This window comes from Thunnus albacares, chromosome 20 (genome assembly GCF_914725855.1).
Source record: "Thunnus albacares chromosome 20, fThuAlb1.1, whole genome shotgun sequence".
NCBI classification, from domain to species: Eukaryota; Metazoa; Chordata; class Actinopteri; order Scombriformes; family Scombridae; genus Thunnus; species Thunnus albacares.
This window is the reverse complement of record NC_058125.1, coordinates 12,455,383-12,477,176: the sequence shown is the minus strand read 5'-3', so window position 1 is coordinate 12,477,176 and position 21,794 is coordinate 12,455,383. Positions and strand designations below refer to the sequence as shown.

Genomic DNA, 21,794 nt, shown 5'->3' with positions numbered 1-21,794 from the left:
CCTTATACAAAGCTCATCATGACATTTTTATGTAGGAAGAAAACAGAAGTATAATTGAGTAGAGCATAAATAACATAAAAGCTGTCCTTCATTTAAACGATTCAGTGGAAGATTTTGAAACAGACATTATATTTTAGAATTAAAGCTGCAAGCAGCGATGATCGGGCCCTTGCACCCCAGCGCATGTCGAAGTGACGCTCAGTCGAAGGGCTTTTGTCAGTGACTTGTTGTGTAAAGTTTGAGGCAGATCCAACCATGTACACTCAAGTTATATCAATTTCCTCTGTCATGGCAAAACATCAAAACTCAACGCCACGCCACGGCCAAACCATCATGATCATACACTAGATGACACACACTGATTTTGAAGTCCTTACGATGAAATCTGTAGGAGGAGTGCGTTAAAATACAAGGTATGCGAAATGGCCAAAAAAAGGCGAAAATTGACCAGTTTTTCAAGATGGCCGACTTCCTGTTCAACTTACAATAAGGCGTCAACAGACTTTTTTGTGCGTCTTGACATTATACATGTGCCCTGTGAATTTCATCTCTCTACGTTAATCTGGAAGGCGGGGCTTCAATTTTGAAATTTTAAAGGGGGCGCTGTGGAGCCATTTTGTTACGCCCATTAAGAGGAACTACATAGGTTTTTAGCTGGTGTCTCTCCAGACATGTGTGTCAAGTTTCGTGACTGTAGAGCAATCCATTCTCCCTGTAAAACAGTATTGTATTTCATGGCGAAGGATGTGTCGCCATGGTAACAGCATTCAGTTTTGGGTCATGAGCTGCCAAATGTAGCATCACCAAAGTCTCGTTTATTAGCTGACTTAATTTCAGGTGCATCAGCCAAATTTCCTAGGAGTAATTAGACAAAGTACGACACGTGTTACTTCATGTTGCCAGTAGGTGGCGCTATGACTTTCGCTAAATATGAGACTGAACATGTGTTCAGATTGGGACTCTTAACAAGCATATGAAATTTGGAAAAGATCAGACCACGTGGAGTCAAGTTATAAGGCATTGAAATTTCATGGCGTCACATCGAAATTCGCCGCGTCGCCATGGCAACACCTTTCAACGAAGGGTCACCAACTTCATAATATAAGATCTCCAAGGTCTTGAGGCTATTCTCAGTAAATTTCAGCTGGATTCGATCACCGTGCTGCCCACAGGGCGTCAGAGCGTAAAACATGTAACTTCCTGTTGCCAGGAGGTGGCGCTATGACTCATATCCTGTATTGTCACATGGACCCGTTCAGGGCGGGACTCTTATGAAGCACAAAAGGTTTGGCTCTCTTAGGATCATGTATGCCGGAGTTATAGCCGTTTCATTTTTCATGGCGAAGGATCGAAATTCGCCGCCCAGCCACGCCCCCTAGGAAAGACTAATGAGAATTGTTTTAGCAACTTTTAATCTCCTATGCCTGTAGATGATACGGACCGAATTTGAAAGTCCTGGGGTCAAATCTCTAGGAGGAGTTCGTTAAAGTATGCGGGCTGGAAATGACAAAATCGGTGCAAAATTTCAACTTTGATACAAAATGGCTGACTTCCTGTTGGAGTTAGGCTATGTGTCCTTGAGACTTTTTGGTGCGTCTGGTCATGATACATATGCATACTGAATTTCGTTCTCCTACGACAATCTGTATCGAGGGGCTCAATTTTCTTGACTTTCTAGGTGGCGCTGTCGAGCCATTTTGTCCCGCTTTATTTCGAGACCCATAAAATATCGAAATTTTCGCCAGTCCTGACATCTGTGCAAATTTTCATGAGTTTTCGTGCATGTTTAGGCCCTCAAAAATGCGTTTGTTTCGGAGGAATAATAATAACTCCTTCAGTTTCAATAGGGCTTCGCACCGGTCGGTGCTCGGGCCCTAATAATTCATCATATTACACAAAAATATATTTTATTGTTATAAAAATATAAATATCTTTGGCCTTATGATGCAACATTTTCTTCAACATTTTTCTTCTATTTGACCTGAGTTACTGTAAGTGCATTTACAGAATATAAGTGTGAGGCTATAAGTGAGGCTTATGAGGAGTGTTCTGTAAGAATTAGTGCACTCAAATATCTTTATGATTTTATGGGGGGGGGGGGGGGGTCTAACGACACATATTATGATATACACACATACTAACATATTAATTGTTCTTACATGAAATCTAAAACTATATTTGTAAGTCTATGGGTTTTACAGTCCTCTGTTCTCTTTGATCTGACTGCAAACAGCAGGGGTCCATGCTATTTGAGTGTGTGTGTGTGTTCTGGTAAATGTCTGTGAGTGTCTGTATGTCATTGGGGCATGGCATATTGTGCTGGTTTGCCCAGTGATCAGTTCTTGGGTTGGTCATTCAAGTCCTGAGAATCAAAATCCACAGTGGGATTAAAGTTGGTGCCAGCCCAAGGTTGTTTAGATGGTCTGGTCAGTGAGGAGTTTGGTCTGTGAGGAGTTTGGGACTCTCACTTATCAGCATTCTTTGGGGATTGAAGAAAGAGCTGGTCTGTCACCTGAGGCTTGTGCGGTCTGCCTTCGAAACATGCAGGGACTTCACCCTACAGTTTAAAGCTGTCAATCAACTTGACTTTTAAGTGCAATCATGAATTACTTCAAGCATCCCTTTGACAAAAGACCTAACAGCTTGACAACAGGAGCATAGAGGTACTGGGGAAAAAGAAGGACAGGAATGAGAAACCTGCAGCTCCTCCTGTGGCTGCAGGAGATGTCATGTCGTCCACTTTCTCCTTTAAAAATGACCCGAATCTTGAAGTTTTGGCATGATGAAAAACAGAGTTTAGAAACTGGTGGATGGGAAAAAGTAGTTAACCTGCTGAATATCTATGGTATACGTGCCAGTGTTCTCTGAGTTAGAAACATTCCCACAATTTTTTACTCAGGTTTCAAGATCATGAAGACTTGTGCAAGCTCTGTCACTGCCTAAAAGAATCCCATTTACTCATGTGAATACAAACAGTCAACAAAGTACAAAGTAACTCTCAAAGATGTATGGAAATTAAACTTGTCGTGCAAACAATATTAACCTTACCTGTGCTCTTGCTCCCTGTCCCCCAGCCTGCCATCCAGCGTTGTCTTCCAGCAGGGAGAGATCTGCCATTGCTAATGTCCACACATACAGGCTGGATATAATCACTGTAGCTGACTGTTTTAGACAGGTGCAGCGGCGCAATATTAGAACGGGTCATTTTGGTCACTGTAATTTTCATAACAGCCTGAGACCGTTGAGATCTCAAACTCCTCTGAGCCATCCACTAGTTGCAGGCCAAGAAACACACTCCAGTCCCCAATGTTTGGATTAGGGCTGTAGGGAAATAAATCCAGTCCACTCCGCAGCCCTGTTGAAGATGGCGGAGAACTTGTTGGTGTGGGTCTCAGAACACCTCCTGTCTGTGAGAGCCCTCCACATTCCGGGTCTGGAGAACGGGGGCACCAACCTCATGTTGAGAGGCAGCCTTCTGCCAGACGAGTGGGTGCTACACCCTGAGGTGGTGTAGCAGATTTGGGACTGGTTTGGGAGAGTGGAAGTGGACCTGTTTGCCAGTCAAAACAACACCCATTGCCTGCTAAGGTTCTCCCTGACGTTGCAAGACGATCCACTCTTGGGGATGGATGAGTTTGCACACACGCCATGGCCAAAGAGGCTGCTTTATGCCTTTCCTGCTCTTCCTCTCATTCCCCTGCTGCTGGAGAGAGAGAGACAAGAGTGGCTGTCGGTCATCCTGATAGCTCCGGACCACCATTTGGTGCCATGGTATGCAGAGAGACCCAGATGTTGGCGCGCAGCCCTGGTCTATCCTACAAGTGTGGGGGGCTCTGTCCCAGGAGGAACGCAACCCACATTAGGCCAACCTCTCCAGGCTTGGCTCCTGAGAGGAACAGGCTGATGCGGGCTGGACTGTCTGCACAGATGCTGCAGACCAAGAAGGGGATTCACCATTGCTTGCTACAAGGCAAAGTGGTTGGGATTCCAATGCTGGTGTGAGGAAAGGAGACTGTACCCCCTGACGTGCAGTGGGAGAGGTTCTCTCCTTTCTACAATATCTGGTGGAAAAGGGGCTGTCTTATGCCACTGTTTAAGTGTATGCAGCAGTTGTTTCCTCCTGTCATGAGGGTTTTGGTGACAGACCTGTTTTCGCCCACCCCCTGGTGAAATGTTTTTTGCAGGGGGTTAGGAGACAACGGCCAGTGATGCGTGTGTCTCCACCCCCCAATGGGTACTGCCAGTGGTTGGCTTTGAAAGTGCATCTCCCAAGTTTACAGGCTGATGAGTAAGGACCCTCCTGCTGCGGTCTGAGCACATTCCACACATGCCATGGCAGCGTCAACAGCCTTGTTCAGTGGGGTGAGTGTCGAGGACACATGCATGGCCGCGTCCTGGTCTATGCCTTGTCCATTCATAAGGTTCTATTTCTTAGACATGACAGGCTCCTTTTCAAGGTCCGTGCTCACAGGTGTGACTCAGGACTTGTGAAAAGGGTGGTGCGAGTGTCAGCTGTGGGAAATTATACACTTGCATTCTCCTGTGATCAAAGATGACTCAGGAAATGGGGTGTGCAGGGTGTTTGGTGTATGATATATGACCCCTGCGAGGTTAGGCCATGTTTTCACTCAGCTCAGGTCCATGTTAACTGGACTGGGTTGGGCCCCCTACTGCTCCACTTAAGCAGCTAGATTATAAAGTAGTAGAGGAGCCGCGGCGGCTAACCTTTATCCAGTCAGACTCAGTGAGGAAGTCTGATGACATGTTGCGGCAAGGCATACGTTGATCGGACTCTGCCTACTGTACCCAAAGAGTCCAGTAGAGGGCAGAGCCTGTGTGAGATAGAACGAAGGTTATGATATTGTAACTCTAGTTCTATAACCACAGATGGAACCCTCTACCTATGGACCCTGTCACCCCTTTCCCATCCGCTGCTTATAGAACTAGGGTTACAATATTGTAACCTTTGTTTCCTGCTCTGGGAGTCGTGAAGGTTTAAAGGTGATTCAGCATTCATTTTCAAATTAAATACAACGGTCTTGAAATTGAAGTAATCACAAAATCAAAACAGAAATTTGATTAATAAATTATGATATGGCATTTGATAGAAAGATACATAATGACAAAGAATTTTTTTTAAAAAAAAAGGCTTTCCGGAGCCAATACGCAGATCAATTTCCTCAAACCAATTTTGTGACTGCACAGGTTGCACAAGCACACTGTAAAGCACGCCTTATATATCAGTTTAATTTTTCTATCGAGAAATGATGTGAAAATTTGCACCATATGTGCTCAGAGCATTAGGCTTTTGGGGTGAGCCGTAGCAGTAAAAGACATTCACTTCATACAGTAGGTACCTCCAAAAAACAATGTTTTTTTAAATGACAAAACTATGAATATTATATATCAGTTTAATTTTCTTACTCAGATTGCTCACCAGAAAACACAAGTCACACCGTGTGAAAGGATGTGAAATTTTGCACCAGACGTGGTCAGAGCATTGGGTTTTTAGGGTTGAGGTAATTCACTGGTATGCAGTAGCAGCAAAAGAGGCTCACTTCCTTAAGTGGCCTCAGTGAGACAATGTGCATAGTTGTGATAAGAGGAAGAAGAAAAAAACTTTTTTCCAGATGAAGTTGTGATGAAACTAATTAATGAAGAAGAATGAGATTCTGATATAGCAGACTTTTATTTGTTTCCTTAGATAAGTGAAATACCTGTGGCACCATAACACAAAACCTTAGAGTCATTGTACATATAGCAGGAACCTCCAAAAAACATCTATAATGTTTTTAAATGTCAAAAATATAAATAAACAGCCAACAATAGAGACAAAGTTATTTATCAGATATTGAATCCAATTATGATCCACCAACTCATGCTGTCTGCCTCTATATGGCACACTACGCCGACGCACGCAGATGGGATGAGAGCACAGAGGAAGTCCAGCAGGAAAGGAGAAATGGACCTTTTTAGTTTTAGATTTTTTCCTTCATGAGACGGATTGTCTAAACAGTGCCTTTGAAGGTGTTTATCTGCCCATGGTGAAGTTGGACCACATAGTAAAACTTGGTGTGTTTGTAATATGAAATTTAAACTTCCTCTCTCCTTGGCTGATGTCAGAAGGAAATCAAAGACATCAACAGCACTGTTGGAGAAGGGAACCATAAAAATATCTCAAGAAAAGCTTGACTTTTGCGTTGGCATTTTCCCTCAATAGCATCTACAACTGTATGCCCAGTGAGCCTTCTTGCTTGAATTTAAAGTGATGAAAACATGTTCAAGTCTGAAAACACTTTCGTGGTCTGAATAAAACCTCCTCACACTGGTATCTGACATCCTCTTGTTTTTTCTCAGTGACAAATGTAGTGCAATGCCTGCCAACAAGAGCTGTGATTTGTGGTAAAGTTTTTTTTGCTATTTATCATTTTAATCATTATTCATCAGACTTACATCAGAATGAGCATCAGTACCCAAAACATCATTCTGGGTTTAATCTAGTTTGTGTATAATATATATATATATATATGTATGTATGTATATGTGTATATACAATGTGCTCACATACAACAGAAAGTGTTTGTCGACATTGTAACCCCTCCTACCCCCAAAGTTTTGGTTACCTTGGCTTTGAACACACCTTATTATTTCTGCATTTTACTTTCGACATCTCCCTCCAAGTCATACTTTTAGTGCTTTTCATGGGAGTAACACAATGGACTGGAAAATATCTACAACATTATTCTTCTCAGGTGAGACAAAATATATGTGTGTGTGTATGTGTGTGTGTGTGTGTGTGTGGGGGGGGGGGGGGGGGGGGGGGGGGGGGGGGGGGGGGATAAAACTGCACAACTTTTATTTCTCATGGTTCAGGAGCTCAGACAAAGTGCTTCATATGGCGCTAATTACACCTAAAACTTATACTAGTCCCCCCGTCCCCCGTCCCCACACACACACACATTTCTTATCAAATCCATTCATTTCTTATATATATCCTACTCATCCTGTGCAGGCTTGCAAGGCAGACTGAAGGTAGTGTTTTTCAGAGGGCTGACACATAAAGACAGACATCCTAAATTATTATGTTTGAATTCAAATTGAATTGTTAATACTGCAACAGACATTACTCAGCTCTCGAAAGTTAACATGATAGCATTTGCTGAATGTATACAACTTGTGAAACATATCAGACACCAACACAACACATCCTACTTATCTATCTCACTCATCAGAAGGAAGCTGATGCAAATTTTCAACAGTTTTTATAGTACACTGTATCTAGTGTGACAAGTTGCCATGTAGGAGGGCAGTAACAAACTTCCTGCAAACCCCTTGGTGATATATATAATACATATATATGCTATATATATATTGCAGTATGATCGAGACTGTGTAAAAACACAAAAGAACTGGATGACATGAACTAAATGATAGGTAACTATGAACAGGTTAACACTAACAAATAAAATCTACAATATACTACAATATAGTATTTTCTGTAATTGTCTTCCTGAATCCATAAAAGCCACAGTAGAAAAAGCAGAACTTGAGGGTGATGATAAAATTATTATTATTTTTTTATGCATTTACTGGGTTTTTTTGTTTTATTTTTGAAAGACTGTAACATTAAAAGTATAACATGATGTCATTTTAGAACATTTTGAAATTTAATGGCTACCAAAATTAATTCATATGCATCTGCAAGTGTCTAACTGAGGTTCAACAGATCCATTAAAGGAAGTTAACCATTTTAAAGCTGTCGGCCATGAGTATCTTGTCAGATGGTCAAAGAGTTTATACAACTTTGACCATCTTAGAAAAAAAGGTGAAAAGAAAGACCTTGTTTTTGCAACATTTAAACAAATATATCACTCAATGACAGGATAACCCTTGATAAGGCAAATATAGATGCTGTGTGAAGTAGTGCACTGTATCTTTATATTCAAGTCTAGGTATTTATCATGTATAGTAATTGAGTCACTATGTTTAGAATTTAACTAGACTAGGTCAAAACCTAGTATATGGCTGGTGTATGGGTGTGCAAAATTGTGGCCAGTTTGTTACAGGGATAATCAGTGGTAGTGTCTGTAATGTGAATTCCTGGATATTATATATTCATCTGGAGGCTGTGGTGGAAATTATAAATGAAATTTTTGGCAGCATTGGGTTCAAATGGTATTTTAATGCTGTTGTTCATCGTTTGTGGTGTGAAAACGTCAGAGAAATAAAAAGTGTGCGTCCTGGTATTAGTTCAATTAATTCAATTATAAAATCTAAAAGGGCGTCTCTGCTGGGCGTCTCTCCTGCCGGCTACTAAGCTCCACCGTCAGCAAGAGAGTCGATCACACTGGCGGTAGAGCAGGAGACGCTGTTATGTGTCTGTTATGACTGACACATACAGCAGAAGTTCAGCCGACTTTTCTGTATTTCATGCCGCAGCTAGGGGCTCAGAGCAGGAAGCAGTCGCTCTGCGTCACGCTGCAGAAATGTCAGTATTCCAGTAAAACACAGACGGAGGAGGGGAAGGGGCGGGAGCGGCGCGGCCGGTTGGGGGAGGGGGGGCATATAAACTGAAAGACACATGGTGTACATTTTGATTTATGGTATAAAGCTGCCGTGTATTGTATTATGGAAGATAAACTGCCATCCAGACATACAGAGCTGATACAGATAATTATATGTATTGTATGTTTAAAACTGTGGAAAACAATTTTGTACTGTAATACAACAAACTGTAATCGAAAGCATCACAGTAATTAAACCGATACTTGCTGACCTCAGGAGGAAGAGGAGTCTGGATAAATCTCAGCGCTTCCCCTGGATCATTTTGGATTTATGAACTGACAGCACTGAACTCTATGCACCTTATGGATGTTTTGCACTTTGGCACTGGTTGCACTTTATGTACTCTATATGTTATTCTGAAATTCAATACAGATCTTTTCAAAATGTAATACTACTCCTGTGCGTGGGCGTGAGTGGAACAAGTAGGTCTATCTACAGACTGGCGGTATCTACACAACACACCCACTTTACTACATGACACACCCACTTGGTTAGGTTTGGGCATGAAGAGTGAGATGTTTAGGGTTAGGCCATGTTTGCACCTGGCATTAACATGTGTCTTGGGTGATCTGATCACAAGTGGACAGCTCTAAGCACAGGTGTGAACTCACCCAAGACGCATTGAGGATGCATTGAGATCTGATGGCTTAGAGATCAGGGGGGCATGTCACGTAGTGAAGTGGGTGTGTTGTGTAGGTCAGCAAGACTGCAGATAAACCATGGATGTATTATAAGAGCTGGATCCCCCACTGACCCTGCCCATGAGTTCCCGCTCGGCCCATAGACTTTACATTGTGATGATGTCACAAATATTTAAATTGCTTTTCTTGCCATGAGGAAAGTTTTACAAATATAAAACCTCCATGGATCAAAAGTTCATAATAGAAAGAGTCATAATTGACCTTCTTTGCAGTTCAAGGTGTCCTGTCAACAGTTTTACAGACATCTCTTTTACAATGGTGGTCTATTGGGAAAATGCTTCTTGGGCTGCAGAGGGATTTTTCACTGCACTACTGCAAGTGGCCACAGGGAAAAATTGGCTGAGACAAGGAGACTGAGCAGCGGTGCCTATCCAGCTCTTTTTATACATCCATGAGATAGACCCTTCTTCAGTGGAAGCTGTAAACGACTTCTAATGATGTAATAGAAAGCTGTTGCACCGATTCATTTTGAAAAAGCAACAGCCAATGGGGAAACTCCAACACTAGGCCGGTTGACCAATGGTGCAACTCCATCACTCACTCAGTCACTCACTCACTGCATGTGTAGGGCTGTTCAAGCCCCACTGTTGCAGTCCATCCAAAAATTTCTGACTTTTGCACCCTCTAGTGGTAGTAAAAAAGACAACAACTCACACACTACACCTCATAGACTGTATAGACTGAAAGTAACACAGACTGTACAGATTTTCACAAGGACTGTCTCCTTTTTCTGCAAATAAAAACATGAGAATAATTTGAAAGATACTATAACTGTACACATGGTGGCTTTAAATCAGATAAATTGTGTGGTTCTTCCTTCTTTATTCCTCAGTGTTACAAGCTGCACTTTGTTTCAATATCGATCCTGTGGCTTGGAAGTCCTTGAGTCACTCTGCTGCAGGTTTTGGATACCAGGTGGTGCAAAGACAATCAGAGTAAGTAGTGTGGTGGAACATGGGTCTACAGTAACCATATCTGCTGCTTCACATCTGCTATGATAGGGTTTTTTCCAGCTCGCATCGCTGTCATATGCCAGTTTCACAGTAATGAGGTCATAAGCATGCAGCATTTCTTAACAGATAAAATGTGGGATTTATTGAGCTACACTGTACTCACCTGATTTTTGGGTTTTATTTCCTCAGTTTGCTGGTCAGTGCCCCCCTTGCACAATATTCATCAAGTCAGAGAGGGAAAATATTTAAGTGCTCCACCGAATCCTGCAGGGAAGTATCAGTACCAGGTGAGCAACTACTCATTTCAAAATGCTTTATTGATTCTTTAGCTTTTGTCATCTGATAGATATTGTTTCAGGGGATTTGTAAGACAGATACTGAGGCATCTTTCTTTATCCTTACTGGCTTACTTGCCAACTGATTGAATGAAGTAAAGTTATTCTACTTGTTCCCATAACAGTTCCTTTTGTTTTTAAAATTTTTAGGACTCAATAATTGACAAAATGACATGTTAAGATGGAGATTGTATTCCATTTTGTTGTAAATTGGTTATATAAGCATAAAATATGCATAGTTGTGAGACACTGCTGTACAGTCATGACTGGGTAATGTTGTAATAGTTATCAGATCAGATAGGGAAATATTTTACCAGTGGTGGCTGTGGTTTGGTCACTGAGAATGTAGTTGTGTTGTATCTTGATGATTTTAACATAACTGATGGCTGATGTTTTTATGCAGTGCCAGAATTTGCAGTCAACATGTCCCTTGGTTTGACAATGACAAGTGATCCCACCACACAAAACACTCTGGTAAGTTTGTGAAGTGCAAAGATTTACATGTCATTGATGATAAAAATGCAGAGGTTTGTATCTTTACCAGTAAATCCATTTTTTTTTCAGCTTGAACATGTATTGTTTTAGAAACAGCAAAATAATCATCTATTAATCAGGACTTGGCCTTGTCTCTTTTCAGGCATGTGGTCCAACCATCCCAAAGGACTGCAAAAGTATCACGCTGTATAGTGGTGTATGCTTGCAGTTATCCAGTTATGATCATGTTGAATACTCCGTGCCTTCTTCTTCTGAAGGTACACAGGTTGAGTTTTTTTTACAATCTCAAAGGTAGTGATAAAAAAGGTCTAGTAATATTTGAGCGCCACTTCACACACTTATCACTTCATACACACAACCCAACACGCATATTGGTAGAAATCTGAGCATTGGATTATTTGTATTATACTGCTTCACATTGCCAAGAGGCTTTTCTGGAGTGATCAGCACAACAGTATGCCTGAGCACTGGAACAAGCAGACAGACAATATAGCAATGTGTAATGTTCACAACAGAATGTTTTAAATCACTGTGCTTAAGAGGAAACTGTATATAATTATTCAGATGTATTTCTCCTTTTTGACAGAGTGTCGAACCCAAGCAGACATTGCATTTCTGTTGGATGGCTCAGGCAGCGTAGTTGCAGAGGATTTTGATAGAATGACGACTTTTGTGAAAAATCTGGTTGGATCATTTCAGGGACAGGATACAAAGGTAGGATTGTACTCAAAATATACCTCAGCCCTCCATGCAACTGGTTTGATTATTTGACTGTTGAATACACATCTCCATTTATATCCATACATATTTCCATTTTTTCTTCTTTTTTTCCAGTTTGCCATTGCCCAGTTCTCCACAAATCCCAAAGTCCATTACTACTTTGACACTTTTGATACTAATAACTGGAAATCTCAAATTGATGGAATAAGACAGTTAATTGGAGAGACTTACACAGCTAAAGCCATCGAACACGTTGTGTAAGTGCCTTCATGATGCTAATGTGTGACACCATCCTCATAAGTTAACAATGTGTTTTTCTTTGATTTTAGAGTTTTCCTATCGTGTTATGATATGTTGTTCATATTGATTTTCAACAGTCATGCCCAGTTTGATACAAATCAGCAGCGTTACATCTAAACTGGCAAACTTTCAAAACTTTTTCAAAGCATTTCTGTAAATAAATACTTCAAAATCTACTGTTACCAATTATATCAATTATAACACAACATATAATAGAGAAATTTAAAATCAGCTCAACACATTATACAGAAAAATAATCATTTAGAAGTACAGTACTTACAGTACTTAAAGTACATCTCACACCACTCACTATTATATTTATTGGTTAATCTGGGAAATATTAAACTGGCGTTTGGACACCTGAGGGATTCTTTTGCCTGCACACTGTTGAGAGGCAACAAGACAGTAATTAAATGGCACAACTAGTGGTATTAAGCCATGAGAGTTTTGGTTTTATTTGTCTGGGATCTGATATTTCTGCCTCAATGGAGAGTGTATGGGATTTTGTTTTCTGTGTTCATAGCACTAAAAAGTTAAAAATTCACCAGCAACATGTTTTCAGAAACAATGTCCATGTTACTCAGAAATCTCAGAGAGACATCTCAAAGCTTGTACAAATAAAACCAAAACTATTTGCATGGCTTGATGCTACTGAGGTAAGTGACAACCTTTTATTTCTTAACCTATAAAGACATTTAATTTTCTTTCATTAAAGATGTACCACAAGAACATGTATTAAAAGTAGATTTTTCTTTTGACAGCAACAATGTCTTCTCGGCAAGGAGAGGCTCCAGGTCAGATGTGAAGAAGATTTTAATAGTCATTACAGATGGAGCATCTAATGACCGGGTTTATTTGCAAAATGCGGTAAATTCAGCTGAAAAGAAAAAGATTGTTCGATTTGCTATTGGGGTAAGTTGCATTTCTACTGTATAAATATGTGTTGTGTTAACATGTTAAAAAGTTAAAGCACATCTGACTAACACATCACATACAGCTCAGGTGACAGCAGCTACCTATACTCTGTTTTCTGTGGAATTTAAGAACTCTTATTGTACACATTGTACACTTAACCATAATTGAGGAGTTTTAGGTATACCTAGAAAATTGCCTTTTGTGTTTCTGAAAATAGTTTATACATTCTACACTCCAAAATTTACAGGCATTATCGATAAACAAACATTATCAGGCATTATCGATAAACAAACCTTTAACAGCACTGAAAAAACAAATGATTTAATGCTGCATGCTTGCATACTAAAGACATGATGATCAGTTTGAGAGTCAGTAATATAAATGGAGCCAATATTTTACTTTTGTGCATACAAATCTATTTTATTGTACAGTACAACGCCTCAAACATGTTTTCTCAACATCCCTAGGTGGGGGATGCATTCATAGACCCCAAAGCAAAACATGAACTGGACACCATTGTCTCTAAACCCTCAGCAAATCATATGTTTCAAGTATCAAACTTTGACGCTCTTGAACAATTACGGCAGAATTTGCAGGACAAAATCTTCTCTATTGAAGGTACATATGTAACCTTATCATGACAGCTTCACATCATTTTTGTGTTTTATTGTGATATTACTGTAAAAGTTCCAAAGTAAACAATTATTATGTCATTTATTACGAAGTGTCATTTTAAACTGAACTGCCAGTCATTAGAAGTGACATGGACATTATTAGAAAATATAGACTTACTGTTTTAACAAAAAAATACATAAATATTTTGGCAAATACTTTATAATTACAACTCAGAGCTATAATCAAATTTCAAATCTGTATACTAACTCATTTATGTTGCTGTTACAGGATCTCAAACCGGTGGAGAGTCACTGAAAATGGAAATGGCTCAAGAAGGATTCAGTGCAGCTTATGTGCCTGGGGTAATTAAAAACACCAGACAGTCACTGGACAGTATAGTCTTAGAAACACACACACACACACACACACACGTCTGTGTGTCACTCCTTGTGGCTGAAAAGCATATAGCTATATAAGGTCCAGATGATGAATGTATGATGCATTTAGCCTTTTCCTTGGCTGATGTTTTGTGCCAAACACATTTTCTATACTTTTCTGTCTAAATTGCAGGGGATTCAGATGGGTATTGTTGGTGCCAACCAATGGAAGGGAGGTTACCAGAAATATACAAGCACAGGCCAGAAGTGGATCTCCTATGAGCCTTCAAATATGGAGCCTGACAGTTATCTGGGTAAGAATATTACAGTACATGCAATGGTGTATTTACACTGCTGTACTGTAATCCTTCCTCCCATCTTTTGAAAACACAAGATTTTGGGAAAGGGACAGGAAAAAACAAATGAGGAATAAGGAGTGAAAACTTTACAGCAACATATTTGATATCGCATGTAATGCCAAAAAGGACAGTTTTTTTGTTTTTGATTTTTTTTGCAAAAGATGATCCTTCACTTTAATGTCTTCTAAATAAAGAAAATACACCAATCACCAAAGTTCCATCAAAGGGAAAATCAAAAACCAAATACCACACCCAGTACTGATCATGTTGATGGATCTTATATGATTCAAAGTTGTGCAGAAGCCAGTAAGATATCAACAAATCCTGGAGGTGCAGCTTGTATAGATATTGTGATGGTTTTTAAAATGTCTTCAGGGAAGACCAAAGTGAAGGCTCCTCATGGTCTCCAGATGTAAATGCACACAAGAAAAGCAAAGAATATTCTGAACTTGAAGCATCCTGCAAGGAAAAGTGTGTAGGGGGTGACCCAAAGCAAGTTTTTAAATGTTAAATCAAACAAAGAATAAATAATGCTTATTTGTTCCCAGCCTTTGTATACTAATAAGCTTGACTCTTTAATTCTAGGTTACTCCATGGCAGTCGCCAAAACGCAGTTGGGCACACTGACAATTGTTGGTGCTCCAAGATATCAACACACAGGAGTTGTGATTTCAGTTAATGAAAACAGTCTTGACCAAACAATTGATCCCTTTGCTTGGCAGGTGTGTGCTCACAATTAAGACAATGTAAAGAATTAATATTTTTAATCTTAAATTAAAGGTTGTTGTTTCCTCACTTTACTAATTGTTTTTTGTTGCTCACAAAGTTTCAGATTGGTGAATATTTTGGTGCAGTGGTTTGTGCCATGGATGTGGATCGTGACACGTACACTGACCTAGTCCTCATATCTGCCCCTATGTACATAGACAGTGATAGAGAGGGACGAGTTTATGTTTGCAGCTTATCAAATGAGGTAAATGACCAGATTATCCAGAATCTATTGGATTTTTTCAATGAGAATTCAAACATTGACTCTCATCCTTTTTTCCTATTTCCACCAGAGAGTTGAGTGTCGCTTCGATAATCCATTAGTACTGAGAGGGGATGCATCTGACCAAGGAAGGTTTGGGTCTTCTCTCGCTGTATTGCCTGACCTTAACAGTGATGGTCTCAATGATTTGGCAGTTGGAGCACCTTTGGAGAATGGTGGTCAAGGTAGCATCTACATCTTCCACAGCGAAATAGGAGGAGGAGGAGGAAGGATTAGTCCTACTTACTCACAGGTGAGTGAGAGCAAAGATGCAACAAGAAGATTTAAATGATACATATGGCTTCTTGTTTAATATACAATTTAGACAAAATTTATTTTTTATTGATTACAATGTTTTCATTTACATAGAGAATCGCTTCCTCTGAAGTCCAGCCAGGACTGAAATTCTTTGGCATGTCGATCAGTCAGTCGTCTTTTGACCTTAGTAACGACAATCTGCCTGATTTAGCGGTGGGTTCAAAGGGAACAGTTGTCTTACTCAGGTAAGATGCTCCTGTCACACATTATTACTCTCAAGTGTAATTCTACCATTTGTGTTCATTTACGTAATTTATGTATAAGGTTTATAACCATGAAGTCTCCACCTTTCACAGTAACACAATTTTAAGTCTCTTGTTACCAATTTAGGACAGAACTGTTCACCAATAATGGATTGTATCAGGCAGCTAAAATAAGATATACTGGTTGTGATTTTGGTATACTGCTTTACAATTTTCACATGTATTGTGTCCATATCCAGATCAAAGCCTATAGTAATGGTAGATTCTGCTGTGACATTCAACCCAAACAAAATCCAAACTCAAAACTCAGACTGCTCAAAACCACTGGACAACACAGCTACAATCTGCTTTACCATGACAGGATGCTCTACAGTAGATAAAGGTCACTGACTCTTCACTGTTTCTAAACACAGATCCACTGTCCATCCATTTAGATATGTGTGTACATGAGTAACCTTTAAATGAAACTCTAATTCCAGCTAGAGCAACGATTAATTATACTTTAACGCTGGATGCCACACGTAAGGTCCCAAACAACCGAGCTTACATCAGGGAGAAACAACGAGAGGAGACCGGATCAATAACTCTTGGCTTAGAGAGACGATGCTTCGATGTGAACTTCCACATTGAGGTGAGTTCTTTAAAACCTAATAACATCAGGAAAACCCACTACAACCCACACAGCTTCAATGTGAAAAACATAATTTTTCATATAACCAACCTTCACTACTTTGATATTCATAATAGTACCCTCCTCTCACAGGCCTGTCCAGAAGATGCTCTGAATCCACTTAACAATGAGCTCCGATTCACCTTTGATGGTTTGCCTTCTGACAAAAAACTCAGCCCAAGTCTGGCCCAACAGGCTCAGACAACAACCTTTCATCCCGTAAGTAATCTTTAAAGACACCCTCGTTTATTGGTCGGTTTTATTCATACTGAGGGTGTTTTCAAACCTATATTCATTTGCTCTGGTCCAAATCAGTGGATGAGTTGGTAAACTTGGTGTGCTTTCCTGTTGGTTGAATTTCCAACTAAAAAGCATCACTACAAGCCACAAGAGAACGTTCACTCCTCTCATTGCTTACATGTGTCTGGGGTGGGAGCAAGAACATAAACACAGAAGAAACTCCTGAAGAATGTCCGGCTACGTTATCATGTTCCCACCACAAACAAACCACTCCAGAGTTTGTTTGGAACTGGACCAAGACCATATCCTCAAAGGGTCTCGGTATGGTTATTTTAGTCTGCACCTGAGTATGATTACTGTGTTCAGATCTGCCCAGAAGAATCACACCAAGGGGGATAATGATCCAGTTCAATTCATACTTTTCACATGTGGTCTTCACTGACTGTCAGAATTTCAACTGAACTGAAGATTGAACAATAAAGGTCAGGGTTTGTGAAGTTAAGAAAAACAACTGACTAGTTGACTTTCTGATTCATGTTTGTCACATGTTGACAACACTTCTTGTGATTAATTACATGGTTGCCAGGTCATGACAGATATCACCACATACTTGACCATTAGGTACTATGTGGAGAGCTCTCCATTACTATGAAATGCTCAGGAATTGTCCGTCAAGCTTTCTGAATAATGTTCAGTTGTAATTCTAATTGTTTGTCATGTCTGTCTTGGCTGTTTGCTCCTACACTTTCTGAACAAACACGGTTTACTTCATACTGTCTTCCACAGTTACAGTTTGAGATCAACTGCGGCTATGACAACAACTGTATAGATAACCTGAAAGTGGATTTCAACTTCACCAGGTGAGGCTGAGTTTCAAATGTAGGTGTGTGGATCTACTGTATTATCTGTGGATTTACTATTGGTGGGCAGGTGACATGTTTAACTTTTCTCTTTGCACTCCCAAATTGATCAGCATGCTCTTTTAATTCTACTCTTTCAGCAGAGCATTTGGCATGTTACTCTTTCTACATGCTAAAGTTACATACACCTGGACTCTCTTTGTGTTTTTTTTCATTCCTTCACTTTTCCCATTTTCTCCTAATCTATTAGTTTCTCAGAGGTCAAAGTAGGCATTGATGAACTGCTGGAGGTCACTGTGTCAGTGGAAAACAGGGAGGAAAACTCCTACAACAGCCATGTTGTTCTCACGTACCCACCTGGGCTCTCCTACAGGAAGTTTACAGGCCTGCAGGTGAGGATCAAGTCTGTTTCAATTCAACTCTGGTCAGCTGCTCTCTGAGGTTATGCAGTGATTGTGGATTATGTGTGCTTTTTAATAAAGGGAAGAATTGAGTGCAACTCCTTGGACAGTGGAGCTGGCTTATCTCAGGGAAAGACAGACTGCACTATTGACAAGCCTATTTTCAAGAGCAACGCTAAGGTTTGTAGTGTGTACAGAAGCATCTCATCTCACTGCAGCTGAACCGAGAGAGGAGACAATCTGATCTCTGTCATTCGTTTTGTGTTAGGCGCTCTTCATTGTGTCCTATGGGATCGAAAGCAACAGTCAACTTGACAGGAAGTTATTCATTACTGCAAATGCCACCAGGTACTGTTGTGTTCATCTTCCAGCCTATAAGCACATCACTGTACATGTGTGTATGTGACAATTATTATTATTACTCATGTGTACAATAATTTCACCTCTCTTAGTGGGAACGAGCACTCCAAGTCAAGTGAACTTTACAAAATGAAAGGGATTGATGTGAAGTACAGCATTTTTATGACAATTGAATGGTTTGTGTTCCATGTGATTTAATAAGTTTAAAAAGATTTTAAAATAATTTAAGCTGACATTGTGAAGCTTAATGTCTTTGAAACATTCAATGTTTCTGTTCAGTTCCCTCAGCTACAGCAATTTCACTTATGGCAAGAGTAATTTGCAGAAACCAGTCCAACAATCAATTAAGGTAAAAAATCTTATCCTAACATAATATCCTTTTAAATAAGGTTAATTAACTTTTTTCAGACTTGACTTTAATGCTCAGTTAGTGTTTTTCTTTTCTCCCCTCTTAGGTTATAAATGACATCAGAGCACTGAATTTCACTGTGGTGATCAGGGTGCCGGTAAAGCTCGGTAATAAAGACATCTGGGTGGATTCGAGCAGTTTGCAGGTAACATATGTGGGAACTCATTGTTACTGAAACCCCAGATGTCTCAAATGTAGCTGTTTTAATGCAGCTAAAGCCTTGTGGATGAATTTGTTCTCCGTTAAACTGACATGGATCAGCTCTATTTCAGATTCCAGACTGCCAAAGAGACAAAGATGAAAAACCCACCGTCACAAATTTTGTTGCTCAGATACAAAAAGATAAGTCAGTGGTAAGTATCAGAGGCTCTACCATCTGTACATGGTGGAATTTATTCTAATCATATATAGATTTAGAAATGTATGGTAGTTTAGTGCATTACACAACATGAGTTTTCCCTGTTTCCAGCAATAAATTTAGGCCTCCTTTTAATCACCCACAGGACTGCTCTGTAGCCAGTTGCAGAGTGTTCAAGTGCAATCGTGTCATGGGAATACAGGAGCATAAAAAGTACACAATCTCTGCCAACCTTAGTTCTGAATGGATAAAGCAGGTAACTAATGTGTGTGTAAAAATAATAATGTTTTAATGAAAATGAACAACCCGAAAGATGAAATTAAATGTCCAATTCCCCTGTTTTTCTCTCTCAGATTGGACTTGATTCTGCCAAATTCCTCTTGACCAGCATGGCCAGTCTGGAGTATGACAGAAACCAGTACATCTTCTTTTCAGTGCAGTCAAATAACAATCCTCCCATTCACAAGGTAATTACACATTGGATTTGTTTATTTGTGTTTGAAAAGAGCTTGAATGGAGATCCGATCCAAAATCTGTCACTGCACATCTCAGATTGTGGCAGAGGTAGAAGTGTATCCTGAACCAGACTTCACCAAAGAGATTGTTGGAGGATCTCTGGGAGGGTTGGCTCTGCTGGCTTTACTCACTGCTGGTCTGTACAAGGTGAGATACTTTACATGCACTGTTTCAGTTTATTACACAACATCATGGGGGCAATACAACAATTTGAGGTCTGGTGTTGGGCACCCTTTATCACAAAATACGCCCAGTTACAAAACTTGAATGTGGCATCTTTACATTTTTATTATTCTTTTATTTGGTTTGGTTCTTTTTAAGTTTTTATTGTGTATCTCTAATGCAGGATTGCAGTGTTTTTATCTAACTTCCTTTGTTTTGTACTCTCAGGCTGGATTTTTCAAGAGTAAATACAAGGAGATGATTAATGAGGGGGAAACAGCTGATCTGAGGGTTGAGGGAGGCGAACCCACACCAGAGTAACAAACATGAAGTCAGTTGATGTCCCACAGACAAGCCGATACAAGCCAGAAAACACCAAAACTGTTCCAACATCTACACTGGCTTTGTCATCTCGGATTAGTTCATCTGTACCATAAATTGTTGTGTGTTTTTGTCCTAAATAGAAAATATATAAATATGTTGCCATTTTCATGAATACACATTTAAATGGAAAATATATTTGTGCAACCACTTTCATTTCATTAACCTGAAAAAGAGCTTGTGATCCATACATAGAGCGGCAAGAGTTTTAGAGCTTCAAAACTGATTTTGTAATCCACATTTTGAACTGAATTGCTTACTGTTGGTCTATAATTAAATATTTGCAAACCATGTGTTAATTTGTACATTTTACTTTAAGTGAAAAATAATTCAGTACAGTATAATCCTTTGGAGTCTGGGTGTCATCACATGATGTACTGTAAAACTACTGAAATACACAGTGGAACGTTAAGAGTGAGCACCTTACTTGCTTGAGATATATTTTATGTATTTTGATGTATATAGATGTATTTGATATGACTTTCACTGACAATGTGAGCTGCCTTGTTTTTAATTACATTTTAAAATGTGCAACGTTGTGTTCTGAATGTATGTAAAAAGATATATTTGATGCTTCATCAATTTTTATTTCATGTGTGATTAAAATCACAGGTTTTTTTTTGAAAATTGACCTTATACAAAGCTGATCATGACAATTTTATGTAGAAAGAAAACAAAGGTATAAATGAGTATTGAGCATAAATAACAAAGGTTGTCCTGCATTTAAGCGGATTCAGTGGAACATTTTGGAAATGACATTGTCTTTTAAAATAATTCATCATATCACATAAAAATATATTTTATTGTTAAAAAATATAAACATCTTTGGCCTTATGATCCAACATTTTCTTCAACATTTTTCTTCTATTTGACCTGCGTTACTGTATGTGCATTTACAGAATTTAAGTGAGTCTTATGAGGAGTGTTTGAAGTGGTCAATCAACTTGACTTTTAAGTGCAATAATGAATTGCTTCAAGCATCCCTTTGACAACAGACCTAACATCTTAAAAAGAAGAAAAAAGAAGGACAGGAATGAGGACATGGAGAAACCTGCTGCTCCTCCTGTGGCGGCAAGAGAAGGCATGTCGCCCACTGTCTCCTTTAAGAATGACCCGAATCTTGAAGTTTTGGCAAAGATCTGAACATCTGCACAGAGAGATTTGCTTCCACCTGTTGATACAACAGCCACCTGGAACCAAGATGAATCTGACTTGCATAGCAGAGGGCCACCCTGATCACCTTGTAAATGTAAAAACAGATAGAAACATGATCATCGATCATCCAAAGCTGAAAACTAACATCTACAAACTTCTGACATGATGAAAAACAAAATTCAGAAACTGGTGGATGGGAAAATTATTTTACCTGCTTATTGTCCATGTTATATGTGCAAATGTTCTCTGAGTTAGAAACGTTCCCACAATTTGTTACTCGGTTTTCAAGGTCACGAAGACTTGTGCAAGCTCTGTCAGTGCCTAAAAAAATCCCTTTTACTCATGTGAATACAAACAGTGAACAAAGTACAAAGTAACTCTCAAAGATCTACTGAA

At 39.5% G+C, this 21,794-nt stretch overlaps 1 protein-coding gene across 1 annotated transcript; it reads left to right on the top strand.

Annotated features, from left to right (window-relative positions):
• The first annotated feature begins 6,688 nt into the window (after window positions 1-6,688).
• Window positions 6,689-21,041, top strand: LOC122971017 (integrin alpha-M-like). Its single transcript, XM_044337444.1, has 30 exons — window positions 6,689-6,752; window positions 10,099-10,201; window positions 10,409-10,506; window positions 10,958-11,028; window positions 11,192-11,306; window positions 11,636-11,763; window positions 11,884-12,026; window positions 12,831-12,981; window positions 13,452-13,602; window positions 13,888-13,961; window positions 14,170-14,290; window positions 14,921-15,057; window positions 15,162-15,308; window positions 15,397-15,618; window positions 15,735-15,868; window positions 16,126-16,268; window positions 16,366-16,517; window positions 16,650-16,775; window positions 17,583-17,656; window positions 17,907-18,048; window positions 18,139-18,237; window positions 18,326-18,405; window positions 18,510-18,593; window positions 18,697-18,766; window positions 18,873-18,971; window positions 19,099-19,179; window positions 19,330-19,440; window positions 19,538-19,651; window positions 19,737-19,847; window positions 20,091-21,041. Exons 1-30 carry the CDS (start codon window positions 6,716-6,718, stop codon window positions 20,181-20,183), a joined length of 3,411 nt encoding a protein of 1,136 aa, XP_044193379.1. The 5' UTR covers window positions 6,689-6,715; the 3' UTR covers window positions 20,184-21,041.
• Window positions 21,042-21,794: the final 753 nt, after the last annotated feature.